Genomic DNA, 19,830 nt, shown 5'->3' on the forward strand with positions numbered 1-19,830 from the left:
CCCACCATCATCACCTATCTGGGCAGTTGGTTCCATTGCTGAACCCCTCTCACTGTAAAGAAGTTTCTTCCAATGTTTAATTGAAATCTACCCTCCTGTAACTTTAAACCATTAGGCCTAGTTCTGCTCTCTGAGGCAGCAGAGAACAAGCCTGTCCCCTTCTCTTTGTGGCAGATCATGAGGTATTTAAAAAGTGGGATCATGGTCTCTCTCAGTCTTCTTCCCTTAACCAAGCTGAACATGCCCAGCTCCTTCAGCCTTTCCTCATAGGTTTTGTATACCTCTTATCATCCTCATTGCCCTTCCCAGAATTCCCTCCAACTTGTCCTTCTTGGTGCCCAGAACTGAGGGCCATAGTCCAGATGAGGCCTCACAATAGCAAAATATATTGAGACTGTTGCTTCATGCAACTTGGAAATTGCATGTCTATAAATGCAGGCTAAGATAGCCTCGGCCTTGTTTGCTTCAGCAAAGAATATCTGGTCATTTCTGATATTTGACCATTTGTTTTAGGAAGGCTTCCCCCAAACTCTCAGCTTGGCTTTTGCCCAGAGCTGGTATGTAATAAAACTTTTCTGAGCCTTCTTTGAAAAGCCTGAACAGCCCCCTCAATTCTGCTGTTTTTAAACCAACCACCTGAGCGAATTTACACGAATTTGAATTGCGTTCGAACTGTCCTTACAGTGCTTTAACTGTTTTGGCTGCCTCCTGTTGCATTCTGGGGTTTGTAGTTCAGTGAGGCCTAAGAGCTCTCTGGCTGAGAATTCTAAATGCCTCCCCTTAAACTGCAAATCCCAGAATGCCACAGCAGGCAGCCAGCGCAGTTAAAGTGGAATAGCACACAGTGTAGTGTGGTAATCTTCTTTGTCTGTCTTGTGAGACTTGAAAGCACTCATCTTATGTCACCCATCGGATTACAGATCATGGCCACAGATGGGCATTTCCCATAATGCCTTTTCAATTGAGTCCTACAGATACAACCTTTATTTGATCCTGCTCTCCATCTTCAAACACTGAGAGCTGGGGACCTGCCCCCCCCCCACTTGGTGTGACCAAAAGTACATCCGCATCACAGGAATAACCCAGTTTGACACCACATTAACCGCCATGGCTCCATGTTATGGGGTCCTGGGAATGGTAGTTTGTTGTGGCACACCAGGCCTTTGCTCTGGTGCCTCGATCAACTACCGTTCCCATAATCCCACATCATTGAGCCACGCCAGTTCAAGCAGTGTCTAACTGGGGTATTCCTGTGGTGCGGACGCAGCCTGCATCCTTCCTTCTGTGGCCAGGTGCTGGGTCTTGGCAGTGGCTGCCTTGGCCTCTGAGGTCCCTCCACACTTCCTCCTCCTCTGCCGCCGCCCCGAGAAGAGGAGGAGGCCGAAGATTTTAGTAGTGAGGCTGGGGAAACGTTGGGGTGACTGGCCCAGAATAAGGTCCCTTCACCTCGGCTGCCACCAGCAGCCATCTTCAGCTGCGGGCCTTGAAGGGCGATGGAGAGCGACCCTTCGCCCTCCACTCCTGAGGTGGCTCTGCAGCAAGCAACAGCTATACCGCTATAGCACTTTTCAATGCGCTTAAGCACTCCCTAAGTGGTTTACAATCATGTGCGAGCTGATTGCCCCCAACAACCTTTGCATTCGTTTTAGAGACCTTGGAAGGATGCAAGCCTGAGTCAACCTGGAGTGAACCTGGAATCGAACCCACAACATTTTGGGTGGATTCAAAGAAATAGCCGTCTTCGTCTGTAGGATATCATTATTATTATTAACTGAAAGAACCCGCTTCCTCAGATGCATTTAGTCTGGAGGTGCTCCAAAATCCCCATGCTATAAGGATTTATATTAATGTGTGTGTTTTTGTGGCTGGTGATGATGAGTGGCTGCAGTCCAGGCCCTGAGCCCCTGCCACCAGGCCTCCTCTCTGTCCCCTTGAGGCCCCAAGCTCCTTCCTCCTCCTCCGCCTGAGAGGCCGCCTCCCTCTCCCTCCCTCCTGCTCCTCCTGCTCCTCTCCGTGGGCCTTCATCTTCTTCTGGGCCTCATTTTCGGAAGATGAAGTGCGGCGGGACCTCTGAGGCCAAGGCGGCCACCGCAGAGACCCAGCAACTGGCCCAGCAGGTCCTGGAGGGGAGGGCCAGGGCAGGGGCCCCTCTCGGGGAAAGCACCCGCAGGCCTCAGGCCTCGGGCGGCGGCAGGGAAGGAGGGCTCTCTCCCCCTCCGCCACAATCAAGTATCTTTATAGATTTCTTTATATGTGGCACATATATAAATATATAATATCTAAAGAAATATATACATATATGCGCCATGTCCCTCCCTCGCTCCCTCCTCTTCTTCCTTCTCCTCCTCCTCCTCCTCCTCCTCCCCGTGGCCCTTCGGCCTTTTAAAGGGACCCAGTGGGGGTCCTCCTCTCCCTCCCGCAGGCGCCTCTCTTCCCCCGAAGGGGAGGCCCTGGGAGTGAGGCTGGCTGCCCAAGCGGGGCTCCAGAGGGAGGGAGGGAGGGAGGGAGGAGGGGGCCCCACAACTCCAGCCCCTGCCTCCCTGCCTGATCCCTTGCTTTCCCCGCTCCCTTTTTCTCTTTCTTTGTTTTCTTTCTTTCTTGCCTTTCTTTTTTCTGCCTTCCTTCTTTCCTTCTTTCCTTCCTTCCCTTCCTTCCCTCCCTCCCTCCCTCCCTCCTTCCTTATTTCTCTTTCTTTCTTTTTTCTGCCTGCCTGCCTGCCTCCTTCCTTCCTTCGTTCCTTCCTTCCTTCCTTCCCTCCCTCTCTCTTTCCTTCGTTCCTTCTTTCGTTCTTTCCTTATTTTCTTTCTTGTCTGTCTTTCTTTTTTCTGCCTGCCTGCCTGCCTTCCCTCCCTCCTTCCCTCCCTTTTCCTTCCTTCCTTCCTTCTTTTTTCCCTTTCCTTCCTTCTCTCTTTCCTTCTTTTTTCTTTCTTTTCTATCCTTCCTTCCCTCCCTCCTTCCTTCTCTCTTTCCTTCTTTTTTCTTTCTTTTCTATCCTTCCTTCCCTCCCTCCCTCCCTCCCTCCCTCCCTCCTTCCTTCTCTCTTTCCTTCTTTTTTCTTTCTTTTTCTATCCTTCCTTCCCTCCCTCCCTCCCTCCCTCCCTCCTTCCTTCTCTCTTTCCTTCTTTTTTCTTTCTTTTTCTATCCTTCCTTCCCTCCCTCCCTCCCTCCTTCCTTCTCTCTTTCCTTCTTTTTTCTTTCTTTTCTGTCCTTCCTTCCTTCCTTCTTTCCTTTTTTCTTTCTTTTCTGTCCTTCCTTCCTTCCTTCCTTCCTTCCTTCCTTCCTTCCTTCCTTCTCTTTCCTTTTTTCTTTCTTTCCTGTTCTTCCTTCCTTCCTTCTCTTTCCTTCTTTTTTCTTTCTTTTCTGTCCTTCCTTCCTTCCTTCTTTCCTTCCTTCCTTCCTTATGGATCCCTCCCCCTCACAGCCCTCTGCCCCCTTTTCTGATTCTTGAGGGTCTCTCACTCGTTCCCCATTTAATGCAGCCCTAAGGCAAAGCTCAGAACAGGGCAGGGTTTCCTGGCAAGGGTTGTTGCCTTTGCCTGCCTCCAGGGCTGAGAGGAGGAGAAGGGCGGGACACACCCAAATGGGTCACTGGGAGGGAGGTTTACATGGCTGAGCCAGGATTCGCTCTCTGGTCCTTGGGAGATGTAGTGCAGCAGTCAACCCATGCCCAGTTTGAGACGGCTGAGGCCTGTGGCTCACCTGCCAGGAAGGAGGGAGCAAGTGAATGGAGCGCCCTTGGCCCCCTTCTGCCCTGGGAGGGTCCATCTGGCCAAGGCCTTCTCCCTCTGGCCGCCTCTGGCCCCTTTAACTGTTCTTAAATTACTTCTACATGTATTCATTTCAGATTAAACATTTCATATTTTTATCCATTTTATGTTTTAATTGTAAGCCGCCTCATTGTTCAGAAAAAGGTCAAGGAAAGAAGCAGCATTTCCTCCTCTCAGCCTGAAGAATAAGTGACCAGCACAAAGGGTTATGCGCTCCTTCTCCTCCTCCCTGACATTGTATTTTTAAAAGTCACTGATCCAAAATGTCCCTTGTGACTGTGATCGCTCTTACCCCCAATTGAGATCCAGGCGCTGGTGGTAGCAATGTTAAGATACTGTATTTACAGACTGAGAAGTGGCTGGGCATATATGTCAAACCAAAGACTGATTGTAATGTTTTAATTTTGAAGTCGTTGCTTGGAAGCACAGAAAAGCTGTGCAGACCCTTGACTTTCTCTTTTTGGCAAGAACCAGAGCCTGCAGGCAGTTTCTAAGCACATGATTTGCCCCAAAGCACACAACCTGAACAGCAAGAGATTTTTAAGGCAGGGAAGCATTCCCAAAGAATGGACTCCCGTTTACTCTTCTTTCAGGGTATTGACTTCAGTGGGGCTCCCTTTCAGTTAGGAAGGTACAGTTCTGTAGAAGGGGTTGCGGTGCTTCACTTACAGAGATCCTAAAGTGACTCCCTCATAGGTTTCCTTGGCAGGATTTGTTCATAAGAGGCCGAGACTGTGGCTTGCCCAAACCCACAGGAGCTGAGGGGGAATCCATAGGTCTGAGGAATCCTGGTCTGGAGTACTAATCTCACTACTCAAATTGCAACACCACACTGGCTCATTGCAAGTGATCCACCCACAGTATATTCCATCCTTCATGATTCTTACATTTTTATTTCTTGTTTTCAACCCCCACCCCCCCTTCCTGCCAGAATTGACTAAATTAATTAAATCTAAAACAAAATGCAATGAACAAATCATATAAAATAATAATATGCAAACACGAATGGCCAGTATAAATGAAAAGAGGAAACATGCTGGGATGTATTTTACTTATACTTAGGAATGATAGTCCAGCCAATAAAAAGTTTAATCAACCAATAGAAAGTTTAATGAGATTTCTTTTCAACACCTGGTTCCTAGAAGCAAACTGGCACAGGATCCGAGTTCCAGTAACCATATGAGGAAGGAAACCGGCAGGGTGCTTGAGGAACCCATAGGAGGAGGTATTTCTTCAGATAGCCTGAGATGAAACTGGTTGGAGCCTTTCAAACCTAGAAACCTAAGTAAAACATGGAAACAAAAGGTAACCAGCACAGGTCCCTGGAGATTGGTGTCCGGTAGACTCTTAAGCTGGAACCTCTTAATATGGTTCACTTGTGGTCTCATAGTGCTGGAGCCTGTCAGTCCGTGTTTTAGGCTGTTAGAAGGAACAAGGAGGCAAGGGGGCCATAGAGTTGCTTTGACAAATGAGACATTTCCACTTCTCAGTTCTTCTGTCATCCCTACATTTGTTGTCCAAATCTACACCATATTGTAAGAGCATAAATGTCAGGTTGCAAATTTTCAGTTACTGGAAAAGTAAAAAACAACAACCTACCTTTCCCCTTTCTGTTCTCTTAGGTAAAGGCACAGGTGGAAGAGAAGGAAGGCAAGAACTTTGACGTCTTCACTGCAGTTGAGTTTAAAACCCAGGTGGTTGCTGGAACAAATTACTTCATCAAGGTACCACTGTTTTCTACATAAAATCCCACAGTAGTCATTAGGCTGTATCCGCACTGCAGAAAGAATCTAGTTTGACACCACTTTAACTGCCATGGCTGAATGTGATGGGATTTGGGGAATTGTAGTTTTGTGAGACATTTAGCCTTCTCTGTCAGAGAGCTCTGGTGCCACAACAAACTATAGTTCCCAGAATTCCATAGCATTCAGCCATGGCAGTTAAAGTGGTGTCTAACTGGATTATTTCAGTAGTGTACGTGGAGCCTTAATCTTGTATAATCTGAGTTATATGCAGGCTTGATTGGCAGGAAACCAGTGGAGTCCTCTCTCTGGTGTGACTCCCCATTCATAGGCATATTGAGGAAAGGAAAGTTCTATCTGCTGTCACTGCAGCATCAGAAAGGTTCAATCTAGGTGACAAATGGCTGCTTACACACACCATTTTAAAATTAGAATCATAAAATTGGAAATGGTCCCAGTCAGTGGTCATCTAGTCCAACTTCCTGCTAGTACAGTGAGTCCGCCACCATCTACTCCACCAATTCCCAAACTCTCCTGCTAACATTATCCTCAAAGCATCAACAACCCTGTGAGGTTGGTCAGGCTTAGCAAGAGTGACTCGCCCAAGGTTACCCAGTGTTTCATGTCTGTTTGATGAGCAGAACTTGGCTCTCCCAAATCTCAGCCTAACATTTACTACTACATCATTATTATTGTAACTGTCTGTTATCCCCTCTGTTGTAAGTTGCCTGGATTCCCAGTGATTGGGCGGCATATAAATAAATCCTATTATTGTTATTGTTATTGTTATTATTGATCAGAATTAGACTGCACTTGCCCTTCAACTTTTTGTTGGTACTGAAGCACAAGAGTATGCGTGGGTTTATATAATCTCACTGAACTACAAAGCATCGTTGGGAGAATGTCTCTTTTAGGATAAATAGAATTTGCTGTTGTTTTCTGAATGCCATGAACCTATGTAATCTAATACTCCTATAGTAAAAGAGGATTAATTTTCTTTTGATTCACCTGTCAATCCTCTTCTCATTATAGTTACAGGGAAATAGGCCATAGGACAGGAATGGGGAACTGGTGGTCCTCTCCCCACTTGTGGCCACTGCTGAGCACTGATGGGAGTTACAAGTCCAGTGATGTCAGGCGTGCCACTGTACCATAGGGCACCATTCTTTCTGTGGCTGTTCTAGCTGTCTTAAGGGCCATTTCACACACTTCATAGTCCCCTTTTTTGCCTTTCAGGTCCATGTTGGCAATGATGAGTTCCTTCATGTGCGAGTATTCCAAAGCCTCCCTCATGAGAACAAACCACTGACGCTCACTGGTTACCAAAGCAAGAAAGCAAAGCACGATGAGCTGGCCTACTTCTAGAGGGCTTTAAGTGGGTTTTTCCCACAAGATATATATATATAAATCAGTGCTTACTCTGCAAATGCTAATAAGTAATGATTTCTGTTTCTTTAGTTCTCCTTTTAACAACAAGTATGTCTTAAACTGATAGCCACTTGGCCTTATCTTGATCATACTGAAACTGACATACTGTATTCATAGACAATAATTAATTTGCCTGTGGTATATAAATATTTTATGGGCATTTTTCCAGCCCCAAATTCTCCAGAAAAAGAAACAACTTGTTGGCCTTAAAATAATATGGCAGCATGACACGCTGAAAGGGTTATTCCATCATTCCTCTCTGGTTAGTTGAACAAGAAACATTGAAATGGCCTAAGTCTGAATGCTGTGAGATACAGAGGCAGACAAGAGCCTTTCCTGTTACACATGGCTAGTATCCTGGGTCCCCAAAAGCTCATTTGGACTTGGGAAAGGATGCAATGTTGCAAGGCAGCAAAAAGGATTCAAATCTCAAGATAATCCAGTTTCCCAGTAGATACGGGCCCAATATTCTGTAGTTTGGGTTATGCTCTTCCCATTCATTCTAGAAAGGCAGGAAAAATGAAGATCTTTTTGGTTGGAGCTAATCCCAGGCCAGTCTTTTTCCGATAGGATGTGTCTGTTGTTGATATGCTTCATTGTCACTGCAGTTGCTCCAGCCCTTTGCATTGGCCTTCCTTTTCCTTCTTGTTACTTCATTAAAAAAGCAAGCTTACCTTTTGTTCTGTACTCTGTGCTTTAGCTTCTAAATTCCCAAAATCCCAGTGTGGTGGGGTCATTAGGCAGACTTGGTTTCCTGGCAGCCAATCATAATTCAGAAAGGGTGGGGGGGGGGTGCAGAGGCATTTTAAAATGTATAAAAGGTAAATTGTGTGTCTGAGGAGAGGGAGAGACAAGGGGTTTCCAGTTACGATCAGACAAGGATTGTGATGGGAGAGGGAGTTCAGTTCAGTTAGTGCAGAGGGGACTGGGATTCAGTTAGACTGGACAGGTCCAATTGGTATTCCTACTGAGAGAGAGAGTAGGGGACAAGAGTACACTCATCCCTCCATATTTGCGGCTTTGATTATTCATGGATTTGATTAATATGTTCTCTCTAGAAATATCTAGGTCTTCCAGTGCAACTCTATGGTTAACTTTAACTAGACCCAGAGATTCCTAGAGAGGATACTGTACTAGGCATTTGTAGCTCCTCCAGGGCAGTTCTGTGGTCACTGTCTGTTGGATGTTGACCACAGAGTTGCACTGGAGGACCTATAGATTCCTAGAGAGGTGTCTTCTCAGGTAAAAACATAGTGTTTTTGTTATTTGCAGTTTTTTCCATATTTGCAGGAGTCTTGTGCCCCTAACCCTTGCAAATATGGAGGGACAAGTGTATTTAAAAGTCTGCCAATTGTTTGATGTTAATATAACCACACTGAGCTTTATTTCTTAATGCTATTCAATAAAAGTTACAGTACTGTTTATTTTACAGTGAATGTCTCTTTCTGGTGTGATTTCTGTGCAATATAAACAAGGACTTACACATACCTGAAATATCAGAATTGGTTTGGGAAGACACTTGGGATCCTGACCCCTTGCCCTTAAGGTATAGTGTGGGGGGGGGGAGCAGGGGCAAGTGTAAATGATGGGGGGGGGGGGCTTCTGGGGTTGGATAGTAAAAGCAACCTGCAGTTGAAAGAACATTCTGTCACATCTAGTTTCTATCCCACCTCCTCTCCCTTTTTCTTCCTTGGGAGCACAAAGGAGGATTTAATATGACAGGGGCTCCTTGGATGGGAGACAGATGCACTGGCTTCGCTGATGACCCTCCTTCCCCCAAAACCTCATGCTGAAAATACTGCAACTCAGAATCCAACCATATGCGGAGAGAGAAATTTGACTCACTTTTCTTTAAGGGACATTCTAGACTTTTATTTCATTTCTGTCCCACCTTTCTCTTTACACAAAGTGGCCTACAGCATTTAAAACATTATTTATATAAAAGTTTTAAAAGAATTAAATTAAATAACAGTACAATTAAAAACATTATTAAAATAATACAAAAACTGTGCAACCTTTCTGTTAGGAAATCATACCACAATCTGGAAACGGCCACAAGTATTTTTGTCTTGACACCACACCACCCACCCAGCCCAAATTGCACTCAGGTTCTAGCCATTAGTTTCACTTTGAGAAATGGGCCTATGGACTTCCGGTTAGTAATGGCGCCTGGTGAGAAGCACTAGATTGTGCAGGTCTGGTGCTGACTGGACGGCGCAGGAGTTGGGCTGTTTTGTAATTTACAAGACGGCTCAAAATTGCCCCATAGGTATTGGAGGATCAGAGAGGAGATCCAGAAACACTCTTCTCTTCCTGGACTTTGGCTTCATGGGCCCGAAAGAAAGTGAAGGAGAAGGTGGGAGATTGTAGGGCATTCCACACCCATGGCATTTCCCGATTTTCGGATAGGGTCGCCACCAACTTTTAAATACTAATAAGAAGGACTGAGTCAAATGAAAAATCGATTTCTTTCAGGCTAAATTTAAGCTACCGTGGATATCTCTGGCGAGTGACTTGGAATTTGAAAAGCAAGTATTACAAGAACGGATAAGGCTGATAGATGGGACTTTAACCTGTATTTGAACTAAACCACTTGAATATAACATCGGAAATATCAATCAAGAATTTAATTGTTTCTTAAAATACAAAGAATACAAGGAACCTAAAAAGATTACTGCAGAGATTCCCTTGATGCCACTTGGACTAAATAGTAAGACTATATATATATATACAGACACCTCAAAGGTCTACAACTGATTATGAACTTGGCATAGACTTAAATAGACAAATATATTGAATTTTTTAAATTTTTTCTTCATTTTTCTTGGCAAAAGGCTTAGTTTGTAGGGAAAAGAGAGTCCTAAATAGAAATTTAAAACTGACTGACCTTGAATATTGAAGAAACAAGAATTGAACACATGAAAGGTTGTAGACTAAACAATGGTTCTGAAAGAGAGCGACCACATTGAATAGAGAAGGACGAAGGACGATACCACCAAGGTAAAAACAAGAAGGCATAAATGAGGATGGGAGGAGGGAACATCCAGGACAGGTGGAAGAGAAGAGGACGGGAGGAGGAGACGACGTTGAAAAGAAGAACGGAGACTGATCTGGTGGTCTAACCCGTAAGGGAGACAGTTAATGATATAATCCATGGTCTAAGTTGCTAAGACTTGTGGTAGTTGGCGTTTTCTTTTTTGGGTGGATCGTGATAACATCCAGAAAGGAGGCAAGAACACGGAAATTTCAGAGACAAGAAGGGCATGACAGGAACTGTAGTTCTGATGGATACAGGTAGTGAACATAATTAAAAACGGAGACTTGGGGAGCCTCTTGAGATGTGTAGTTTCTTATTTTTCTTTTTGAAAGGGAGAAACCGAGGCACAAAAACAGGCGGTATTTTTCCTCTCCCGGCTTTTCTTTTTTTCCCTTCGCTCTTTTTTCTTAGCAAAATAATCTAGGGTTTTGGGAACCAAGACATTTAAATTTATGCCTCATATGATATAATGCACATTACTGTATTTTCCCCTTTTTTCTGCTTTTTTAGATAATTGATATATAGATATAAAATAGATATTTATTAGGAACAGTTTTTTGGCACTGGTTTCATATTTTCTTAATTTTAATCACATGCTACTACATACAAAGCAGTGTGTTTTTTGACCCTTGTTTACTCATTAGTAACTCATCCTGCTTCTCGTTCCACTTGCCTTCCTCCCCCATGCAGCAAACATAAAAAGGTGATCTGGCAATGCATTGTCTAAATGCCATTTTGTGCAGCCAGTGACTCAGTTTTAAGTAAGACTGTAAACATCTTTTCTTGGGATTGTTTTACTTTCTCTCTCAGACCTGGGTGTTTTTATCAGTATAAGAGCAACTGGTTCTTCTAAATCGGAACAGGACTGTATTTTAAAAACAGAATTTCAAGTGTAATATTTTCAACCTAAAATGTTTTTCTGAATATTCTTCCTGGGCAGTGTTGCTGGAGAATTTGGTGAGACTAGGCATACTGTTATGCCATTCTCTTATTAATCCCTAAGGATATTTGTTTATTCTTTCTTCACTTAGTCTTTGTGTTTATTTTTTTATACTGATTTAAGCTACTTAGAACACAGCAGAAAACAACAAAGACCTGGAACAATTACTAAAGGAAGACAGAGGTCCAAAACACACCAAAGAAATAATGCAGTTTGAGACCACTTTAAGGCTAAATGTCTCACAAACACCTCAGTTCCCAGAATTCCATAGCACTGAGCCTGGGCAGTTAAAGTGGTGGCAAACTGGATTATTTCTGCAGCGTGTTTTGGACCAAAGAAGAAAGTGCTAGGCTAGGTTTAATGCTGAATATTAAGAAAACAAAAAGAATGACCACAGAAGAACTACTGAATACATCCTAGATAATGATAAAATAGAAATAGTAAGAAAATTCCCATACCTGAGATCAAACACTGAACAGAAAGGAGACTGCAGTCAAAAAATCAGAAGACTAGGATGGGGAAGGGCAGCTATGAAACAATTAGACAAGATCATAAAGTGTAAAGAGATACAACTGAGCAGTAATGTCAGAATCGTCCAGACCATTGTATTCCCTATTACCATTCTCCGTGTGCAAGAGCTGGACAGTTAAGAAAACAGATAGGAAAAAAATCAACTTATTTGCGATATGGTGTTGGAGAAAAGTGCTGAAGACACCATGAATGGCCAAGAAGACAAACAAATGGCTTCAAGCCTGAACTCTCCTTGGAAGTCAGGATGACTAAATTTAGGTTGTTGTACTTTGGACACACTATGAGAAGGAAAGACACCTTAGAAATGGCAATGATGCTAGGAAAAGTGGAAGGAGAGGAAGACCATAAGCCAGATGGCTAGACTCAGTCAGGGTCTAGCTTGAGAGGGTCAATTGGGGAGGACAAGGGCCTGAATTTGCAGGACCTGAGTATGGAGGTAGAGGATAAGGGGCCTTGGAGATGTCTTATCTACAGGGTCGCCATGAGCCAAAGTGAACGCAAGGACAGCTAACAAATAACAACAAACTGCTTAGAAAGCTGGAAGGAAACACAATTCTCTGCCATGCAAGAAGCTATCCTGAAAAAAATGGCTATCTAAATCTCTGCTTAAAATTTTTCAGTGAAGGAGAGTCTATTGCCTTCTGAGACAGTCCATTCCCATGTGGAACAGTTCTAACAGCTAAGAAGGTCTTCTTAATCTATGGGTAGAATTTATTATCTTGTATTTTGAATCAACCGGTTTGTGCTGTTGTCTTTAGGGCAGCAGAAAATATGTTTGTTTCATCTTCTACCTGACATCTTTTCAAATATTTAAAGATGGTTATCATATCACCTCAGCCTTGTCTTCCCTAAGTTAAACATACCCAACTCCTAAGTTGTTTCTGATAAGGCTTGGTTTCCAAACCTTTGGACATCGTGGTCATGCTTCCCTGAACGCAATACAGTTTGTCAATATCCTTCTTGAACTGTAGTGCCCAGAACTGGACATAGTATTACAGGTGAGGTCTGACCAAAGCTGAATAGCATGGCACTACTATTTCCCTCTAGACACATATACTCCTGCTGATGCAGCCTAGAATTGCACAGGCACTTTTTTTGGTGCCACATAATTGACTCCTGTTAACCTCTTCTATACACGTCTGTGTTTTGTATCACACGCAAACAGTCGTAGCATTCCAATATATTCTACCCTCCATGAAAACTAAGAAATGTTCATCCTTGTTGTAGTTGTAGTTGTTATTAACTTCCCTTGAGTCAATGTCAACTCATGGCGGCTCTATGGGTGAGACATCTACAAGGCCCTCTGTCCTCCACAGCTCTCCTTGTAGGACTTGTAGATTCAGGCCCATGACCTCCTTGATTGAGGCTAGCCATCTGATCTCTTCCTTTCTTTCTACTACCTTCAAACTTTCCTAGCATTATTGTCTTTTCGACTCAGTTTTATCTTCCCATTATGTGGCCAAAGTACAACAGCCTCAATTTAATCATCTTGGCTTCCAAGGAGAGTTCAGGATTTACCTGCTCAAATACATTTTTTTTCCTTTTTGGCCATCTTTTCTAGTTCCACATCTCAAATGAGTTGATTTTCCCCCTACTTTTTTTGCTGTCCAGCTTCCACATCCATACATAGTGATGGGGATACTATGGCTTTGGTGCTCAATTGTATATCTTTACACTTTAGGCTCTTCTCAACCTCTTCCATTGCTGCCCTTCCCATTCCTTCTAGTTTTCTTCTTATCTCTTGACCTCAGTCTCCATTCTGATCAATGTTTGATCAAAGGTACAATAAATCTTTAACCATTTTGATTTTGTCATTATCTAGGTTGAATTTTTGTAGGTCCTCCATGGTCATTATATTTGTTTTCTTTATGTTCAGCAGTATGCCTGCCTTTGTACTTTCTTTCTTGACCTTCTTTAACAATTGTTCCAAGTCCATTATGTTTTCTGCTAGTAGTATGGTGTCATTAGCATATCTGTTACAGACTGCCAAAATAAAGCTGCTTCGGGTCTCTTTGGAGGTATGCTGTTTAAATGATGCATGCATCCTAAGAATCCGGAAGCTGCACCAAAGCTGCACTCCAGTGCTTAGGAATGGAGTGTGGCTTTGGCGCGACCTCCGGACTCTTAGGACCCATGCATCATTTAAATAGCATACCTCCAAAGAGACCCCAAGCAGCTTTATTTTGGCAGTCTGTAACAGGCCTTAGATAGCTGATGTTCCTTCCTCCTATCTTCACTCCTTCTAACCCTGCTATTTGTATGATGTTTTCTGCATACAAAGTAGGCTGATAGAATGCAGCCTTGCCTTGACTCCTTTGCCAATTTTATCTTTACTTTTGAGAAATGGGAAAAGAAAGAGTTTTCTTTTGTGAAATAATAACTATAATGATAAATAACTATCTGGAGCTTGGAGTTATAATGGCAACCAATTACTTTTTTAAAAAGAGATTTCCAAGCGATGTTGTAATGCAAATTCCTCTGGAACAACCCTATTTATTTCTTGCAGCAACAGCAATAATAAGTTTTGTGGTAGTTATTTCATTGCAACCTATCCCTTTATATTATAGAACATTCTTGGTTTTTATCACATGCGTGTCAGGAATCTTGTCTTCTACAGGGCACAAATACTGACACAGAGGCATTAGGAAATCACAGAACAGTTTGGTCAGCTTTATTTAGGAACTCTAACTAAATAATGGAAATAGTTTCACAAAATGGCCCAACCCAGTACTTCAAGTCACACAGCAATCTGACTCATAGGTTATAATTGCACAACAGCTATCTTTTGAGTCATAGGTAAATGTTTGCATGGACAGGGAAACCTTGCAACTGCCTAAACAGAACTGTTGATTCCAACTCCTAATTCCTAAATTTAGGTCTCCTGGATTATATCAGGTAGATGGTTTTAATGGACAAACATTTAACTTGTACATAAATAAATTGGCAACTGAATAGTTTTATATTGTACAAAGATATAAAGTGATAAAAAGTGGTCTGTGGTCCACAGGGAGGGAGGGAATAATTTCTACTGAGGAAAATAAAACAGAGGGGAAAAGGTATACACTATGAAAATCCTGATCAATTTCCCTCTTCAGCTGCTATTTAATGCAGTTTGGGGTTAAACCTAATATTAATCCCAGCTCATGTAGACCAACTGAAGTCAGTGGCGACTAAAAGGACCCGTTCATTGCAATGGGTCTACTATAGTTGGAAGGGGCTGACATTGGATTTAGCCTTTGGAAGCCAAAGAAATGTACATGCAACTTGGTCTCAAATGTGGTTTTCTCTTCCGCTAAAAGAAATGGCTGTGGAAATGTAAAGTCAGCATTGAACAATATGACATGCTGCCTCATCTCTGCTCAGTCATGTGCTCTTCACTCTTGGATCAGGGTCCCACACCCTTTTTTGAGGCAATTGGCATAAAAGAATGGATTCTGTTGGGTCTACCCTTTTATCTTCTGCATATCCACAGATATTAGTTTATATTACATCCTCGCACCCTGGGTCAGTCCATTGAGACATAATTCTGCTCTTGTTTTTTTCTTTTCTTTTCTTTCTCAAAGAATGACTACTAATCTAATCTACATAAACGTCACATGACTGTGTGAGTATATAATATGGCAGACTAATCTCTGATAGCCCACTTGCTTCTGAGTTCACTGCACCCACCTTCCAGACTGCTCAGACCTGACTTGTTATCATGATGCCCGGCGGCTTAACTGATGCCAAAGCGGTTACTCCAGATATTCAACAGCTGGCTGACCAGGTGAGTGAAAGAGCATATTAAAACTGTGTGCTAGAATGTGGCAAAATTACATTTAAACTAAGCTGAATTTTATTTTTAAAAAACCAGGAAGGAAAGTATGTTTTAACACAGTCATAGTGAGTGGGAAGGAAGGAAGTATTCCTAGTGGGTGCTTTCTGTGGATGGATGAACTCAAATCTAGTCCATTCTTGTACACCCTTTAAACCAGTGGTTCTCAACCTTCCTAATGCCGCAACCCTTTAATACAATTCTTCATGTTGTGGTCACCCCCAACCATATTTTTGTTGTTGTTGCTACTTCATAACCGTAATTTTGCTACTGTTTTCTGATGGTCTTGGCAACTCCTGTGAAAGGGTTATTCAACCCCCAAAGGGGTTGCGACCCACAGGTTGAGAACCGCTGCTTTAAACCTTAATGGATCAAATTCCTAGCATGGGTGGTGTTCTGGCTCCATCTTTGGTACTAGAGTCTTTTGTAGGACAGAATGTTTTTACCAGCTTAGGCTCTACATGGAAAGGAACAGCCAAGCTTCATAGATCCATGCCTTGCTAACCTTCCTGCGTTGAAAGATGGTCTGGAAACTTCTGTTAGTACCAAACATAGTTTTGGGGTATCGACTGGAACTGCCAGGTGCCACAGTCCTGCCATTCTACCAACATCATCTCACCTTCCTCATATCTCAGTTTCCTTCTGGGCCCGGCTAGAAGGCTGGTCATGGTTTGAAGCCACATTATCTGGAAGCGCTTTTACTATACATCCCTACTTGCTTTCTGCAATCATCCTCTGGGGGCTATGGGGCCATGGGCACATCCTCTGGAGTGAGGTCTCCAGCTCAAGAATCCTCCCCAGAGAGGCCTGTCTAGCATTGGCTTTGCAGTCTTTTCTGCACAAGACAGTTTTTAAAGGCCTTTTGAGCCACAGTGTAATATTACTGCTATGTTTAGTTTTCATACAATGAAATATTTTGAAGTATTTTTAGATCTTCTTGTTATGCTATTTTCAACGGATTTCTGCATTTATTTAATTGCGTTATTATGCTGCCTCTGCATATGTTGAATGTGTTATTTTGGATTTCTGTGTTTATATTGTGCATCATTCTGAGAACTATTTATTATGAGACAATTCAACAATCTTAAGATAAAATAAACAATTAAAAATGACTGTAATTTGCCTGGCCATTTGTTGAAGCCTTAGATGTTGCTTCAGCATTAATTCCACCATGGAGTCCAAGATCCACCAGGTTTGGAGGAACCAGTGGTGAGGCACTATTATATCCTATGGTGCAGGAAAGGGAATGCAATATCTCCTGTCATTCTGATCCTTCAATCTCTGTCTTCTGGCACTGACATGCAGACTGAGTTATGAAAAAGAACATAACTATTGATAATCTCAGAATATATATATTTTAATTTTTTATTTTATTTTGAAGGGAACTTCAGAAGAGCCAAAGTGCCAGATAGCTGCTGAAGAAAGAAGGCTAAAGTTCTTGCTTTCTTCTATACATATTGCAGTGGAAAATAAGCAGATCCTCAAGGTTGCTTTTGTGGCCCCGAACTCTTCAGACCCCTTAAGTGGCCCTTTTTCTGGCAAAGGCTGGGATGGCAATGGGGGGGACGGGCATATTGTTTCTCCTGGAAGCTTTCAGGAGGGGGAGCTCATCATTTAAATAGGCTGCAGCCCCCACCACGTTGTCTGACTTTTAAAAAAAGACACCTTATTTTTCAAAAAACAGGACTGTGGTTTTTAGTGTTGTTTTTAAAATAACATTTTGGGCTCTCAGTCAGAAAACTGAACCTCAGACCCACCCTGATAGACTCTTTGACCATACAGTTGCCTGGTCTTTTTAAAATAATATTTCTTCTTCAAAGTAACTTCCGTCTGAAAATTACACTGTATTTCAAAATAAATTAACTCTAAGAAACCCTCCTGATGCTTTGAACAACTGGTGGTACAGATGGTCAGGGAAAAAGTTTCACTTTCTATCCTTTACCTCTGGGTAGAAATTATCTTGAGACAGTACATTTTGTATGTGTGTTCTAACTCAATAATGTCATCTGGGTTTTTAGTGAAATAAAACTTCTTACACCTACATTAACGGGATGATATCCCATCTTTTCCTAACACTTTTCAGTTCTTTTCTGTACAAGAAGTAACATGTCACACTATTCTTTGTTAATTTCAGATGAAACCTGAAATAGAACAGAAGGAAAACAAGAGTTATCCCATTTTCAATGCTATAGAGTACAAAACACAGGTGGTTGCTGGAACCAACTACTTCATTAAGGTCAGTGTTACCATTGAAAAATAGTGGACTCTCTCAACAACCACAAAAATGGCAGTAAACCCTTTCTGCGTGTATTTATTCCATGCAGATTTCATTTTTCTGAAGGCTTCTTTCTGGGGTCTTCAGGAGTATGGATGGACTGTAAAAGCTGTGTGGGTGAGTCTGGATGAAGGGGTGTGTGAATGGGTGAAATGTGTGAATGCGGGATGTGTAGATGATTGGGTGTGGATTTGGGCTGTAAAGATGGGCTGAACATATGCAGATGCCTGTAGTGTTCAGAGGTGGGGTGCTCAGCTAGGGGCAAAGGGGGCTCGCAGGGCAGCTGGGGTTGTATGTCTGTGTTATGTGTGCCTGTGGCATGTTGTATTTGTGCAGTATATGGGGGATGATGTGAGACAGGGAGAGACTGTGTGTGAAGAGAATGGTTAACTAAGGGTGCATCTGCACTGCAGAAATAACTTGGGTTGACACTGCTTCAACTGCCCTGGCACCGTACTATGGAATTCTGGGAAATGGAGTTTATTGCGGCTCCAGAGAGGAACTTAAAGAGATGACAAACCAAGTTATTTCTGCAGTGCAGACAAAGCCTCAGTTAACTATGGGTGTGGGACGAGTGTACTCATGGATATGGATGTGCACCTACCCAACATTTTTCCATTCACAAATGTAGCCTTCAGTGCTGGTTTTTATTTGAAAAACCAAGCCAAAAGGTGTTCACATATCTTACCCATCCCTTTCAGCGTAGCCCAAAGACACATAGTGCAAATGGTAGAGAAGCTCTGTAAACCTTTTGGCCTTTCCTCGGCCCAACCTTCTGTGTGGCACTTCAAACCACATACTAAAAAATGCTAAAACAAGCCAGACTCTTATCTTGGAGTTACTAATCACCATGTACCATGGCCACTGAAAACCAGAGCAAGTGAATTGTCCTCACATTCCTTTCAGAAAATGCCAGCTCTGACTTTAAAAACAGACAACTACTGTATTTGTCCTCTAGTAGTTCTCCAAACTGGGCCACTCCATGCTGATGGGGAAGGAGGTTACCTGCTGAAGGCCCCTTCTCCCCTGAAAGAAATTACCTTCTGCCCACATGGTGGAGTGGGTTGGTGTGTTAGATGAAGACTCTGGAGACCAGGGTTCATGAAACCCACTGGGTAACCTTGGGCAAGTCACATGCTCTCAGCCTCAGGGGCAGGCAATGGCAAACCACCTCTGAACAAATCTGACCAAGAAAATCCCTTGCCTTAGGGTCACCATAAGTCAGACCTGACTTGCAAGCACACAACACACACAGTGGAGTTTATCACACAGAATTTCTCTTAATTTCAAATGAAAAGAAAGTGGGGCCAGAATGCATTCACGTGAATTCGCTAATTCAGCAAATGTACGTGAATTCGAACTGTGTTCGAACTGACTTCCCATTGCCAGAAAATAGCTTGCCATTGCCTGAAATTGCGTGTGGTAGTCTATCCCGCAATAACGTGAAACCCCATGATTGTGTTCAAATTGCCATTGGATTATAATTCCAATTTCCCTTGCCTGATAACATTCACATACAAGTGATTTGACCAAGAGTCTGTGCAATAAATGAGAGGTAAAACAAGAAACCCAGAAATGTACAGTTCCTGTTTAATGCAACTGTCTAGTTCAGTGTTTTGCTTTGCCCGTGACTTTTGCAATCCTTCCTTCAGTTAAAATGCAAAGGAAGAACTCTTGAATTTAGTGACCCTTGATTGAGAAATTTGATAACATAAAAAGAAGGCTTTCTGAGTGCCAGTCATTCTCTTTTCTCTGCAGGTTGATGTTGGACAGGGAGAATTTATGCACTTGCGTATCTTCAAGCCTCTTCCTCAGTCCAGTGAAGGGCCGTCTCTGAATAGTTACCAGACGGGAAAGACAGCAAATGATCCACTTAACTACTTCTAAGAAGATCTTTCTATTGCCTTGTTCTTTTGCCATGAATGAGCTGGCTGCAGATTGACAAAGAAAGAAAATCAGCAAACAACGATAAATAATTTGGGAAGTTTGTGATTGTAGTTCTGCATTGAACAGCATCGCCATTAAAGGGGGGAAATATGTATGTTAAAGGATATGTTAAACACCTACAGCTGAATAAATCTGGAAAATGCCATCTGATATTTTACTCCCCTTCACTTCAGTTTTGAGCATGGGAGCCAAAGGAGCAAAATATAGAGCTGCATGATTTTTTGAGAACTCAGTTTCTCATTCACCAAAAAACTCTTCTCTTGCTTTCATTTCCTCATCCTTCAAACTCATTTAACACCCACCCACCCCCATTAGTTTACTGATTTCTCCATGGATCAAAACAAAAGCA

The 19,830-nt window shown here is 42.7% G+C and overlaps 2 protein-coding genes across 4 annotated transcripts; both read left to right on the top strand.

The window, feature by feature from the left end:
• The first annotated feature begins 2,010 nt into the window (after window positions 1–2,010).
• Window positions 2,011–8,368, top strand: LOC149323486 (cystatin-B-like). Its single transcript, XM_089489031.1, has 3 exons — window positions 2,011–2,117; window positions 5,390–5,491; window positions 6,746–8,368. The coding sequence occupies exons 1-3, from the start codon at window positions 2,052–2,054 to the stop codon at window positions 6,872–6,874; spliced, it is 297 nt and encodes a 98-aa protein (XP_089345157.1). The 5' UTR covers window positions 2,011–2,051; the 3' UTR covers window positions 6,875–8,368.
• A 5-nt stretch (window positions 8,369–8,373) lies between these two features.
• LOC149323487 (cystatin-A-like) lies at window positions 8,374–19,618 on the top strand. 3 transcript variants are annotated; one of them, XM_089489032.1, is made up of 4 exons: window positions 8,374–8,483; window positions 15,009–15,211; window positions 17,394–17,495; window positions 19,293–19,618. In XM_089489032.1, exons 2-4 carry the CDS (start codon window positions 15,146–15,148, stop codon window positions 19,419–19,421), a joined length of 297 nt encoding a protein of 98 aa, XP_089345158.1. In that variant the 5' UTR covers window positions 8,374–8,483; window positions 15,009–15,145; the 3' UTR covers window positions 19,422–19,618. The 3 variants fall into 3 exon arrangements, with proteins under 3 accessions (XP_089345158.1, XP_089345159.1, XP_089345160.1); XM_089489033.1 differs by lacking the exon at window positions 8,374–8,483 and adding an exon at window positions 9,823–10,062; XM_089489034.1 differs by lacking the exon at window positions 8,374–8,483 and adding an exon at window positions 10,212–10,231.
• The last annotated feature ends 212 nt before the right edge of the window (window positions 19,619–19,830 follow it).

Source organism: Sceloporus occidentalis, unplaced genomic scaffold (genome assembly GCF_023333645.1).
Source record: "Sceloporus occidentalis isolate IW3139 unplaced genomic scaffold, rSceOcc1.0.p SCAF_1, whole genome shotgun sequence".
NCBI lineage: Eukaryota > Metazoa > Chordata > Lepidosauria > Squamata > Phrynosomatidae > Sceloporus > Sceloporus occidentalis.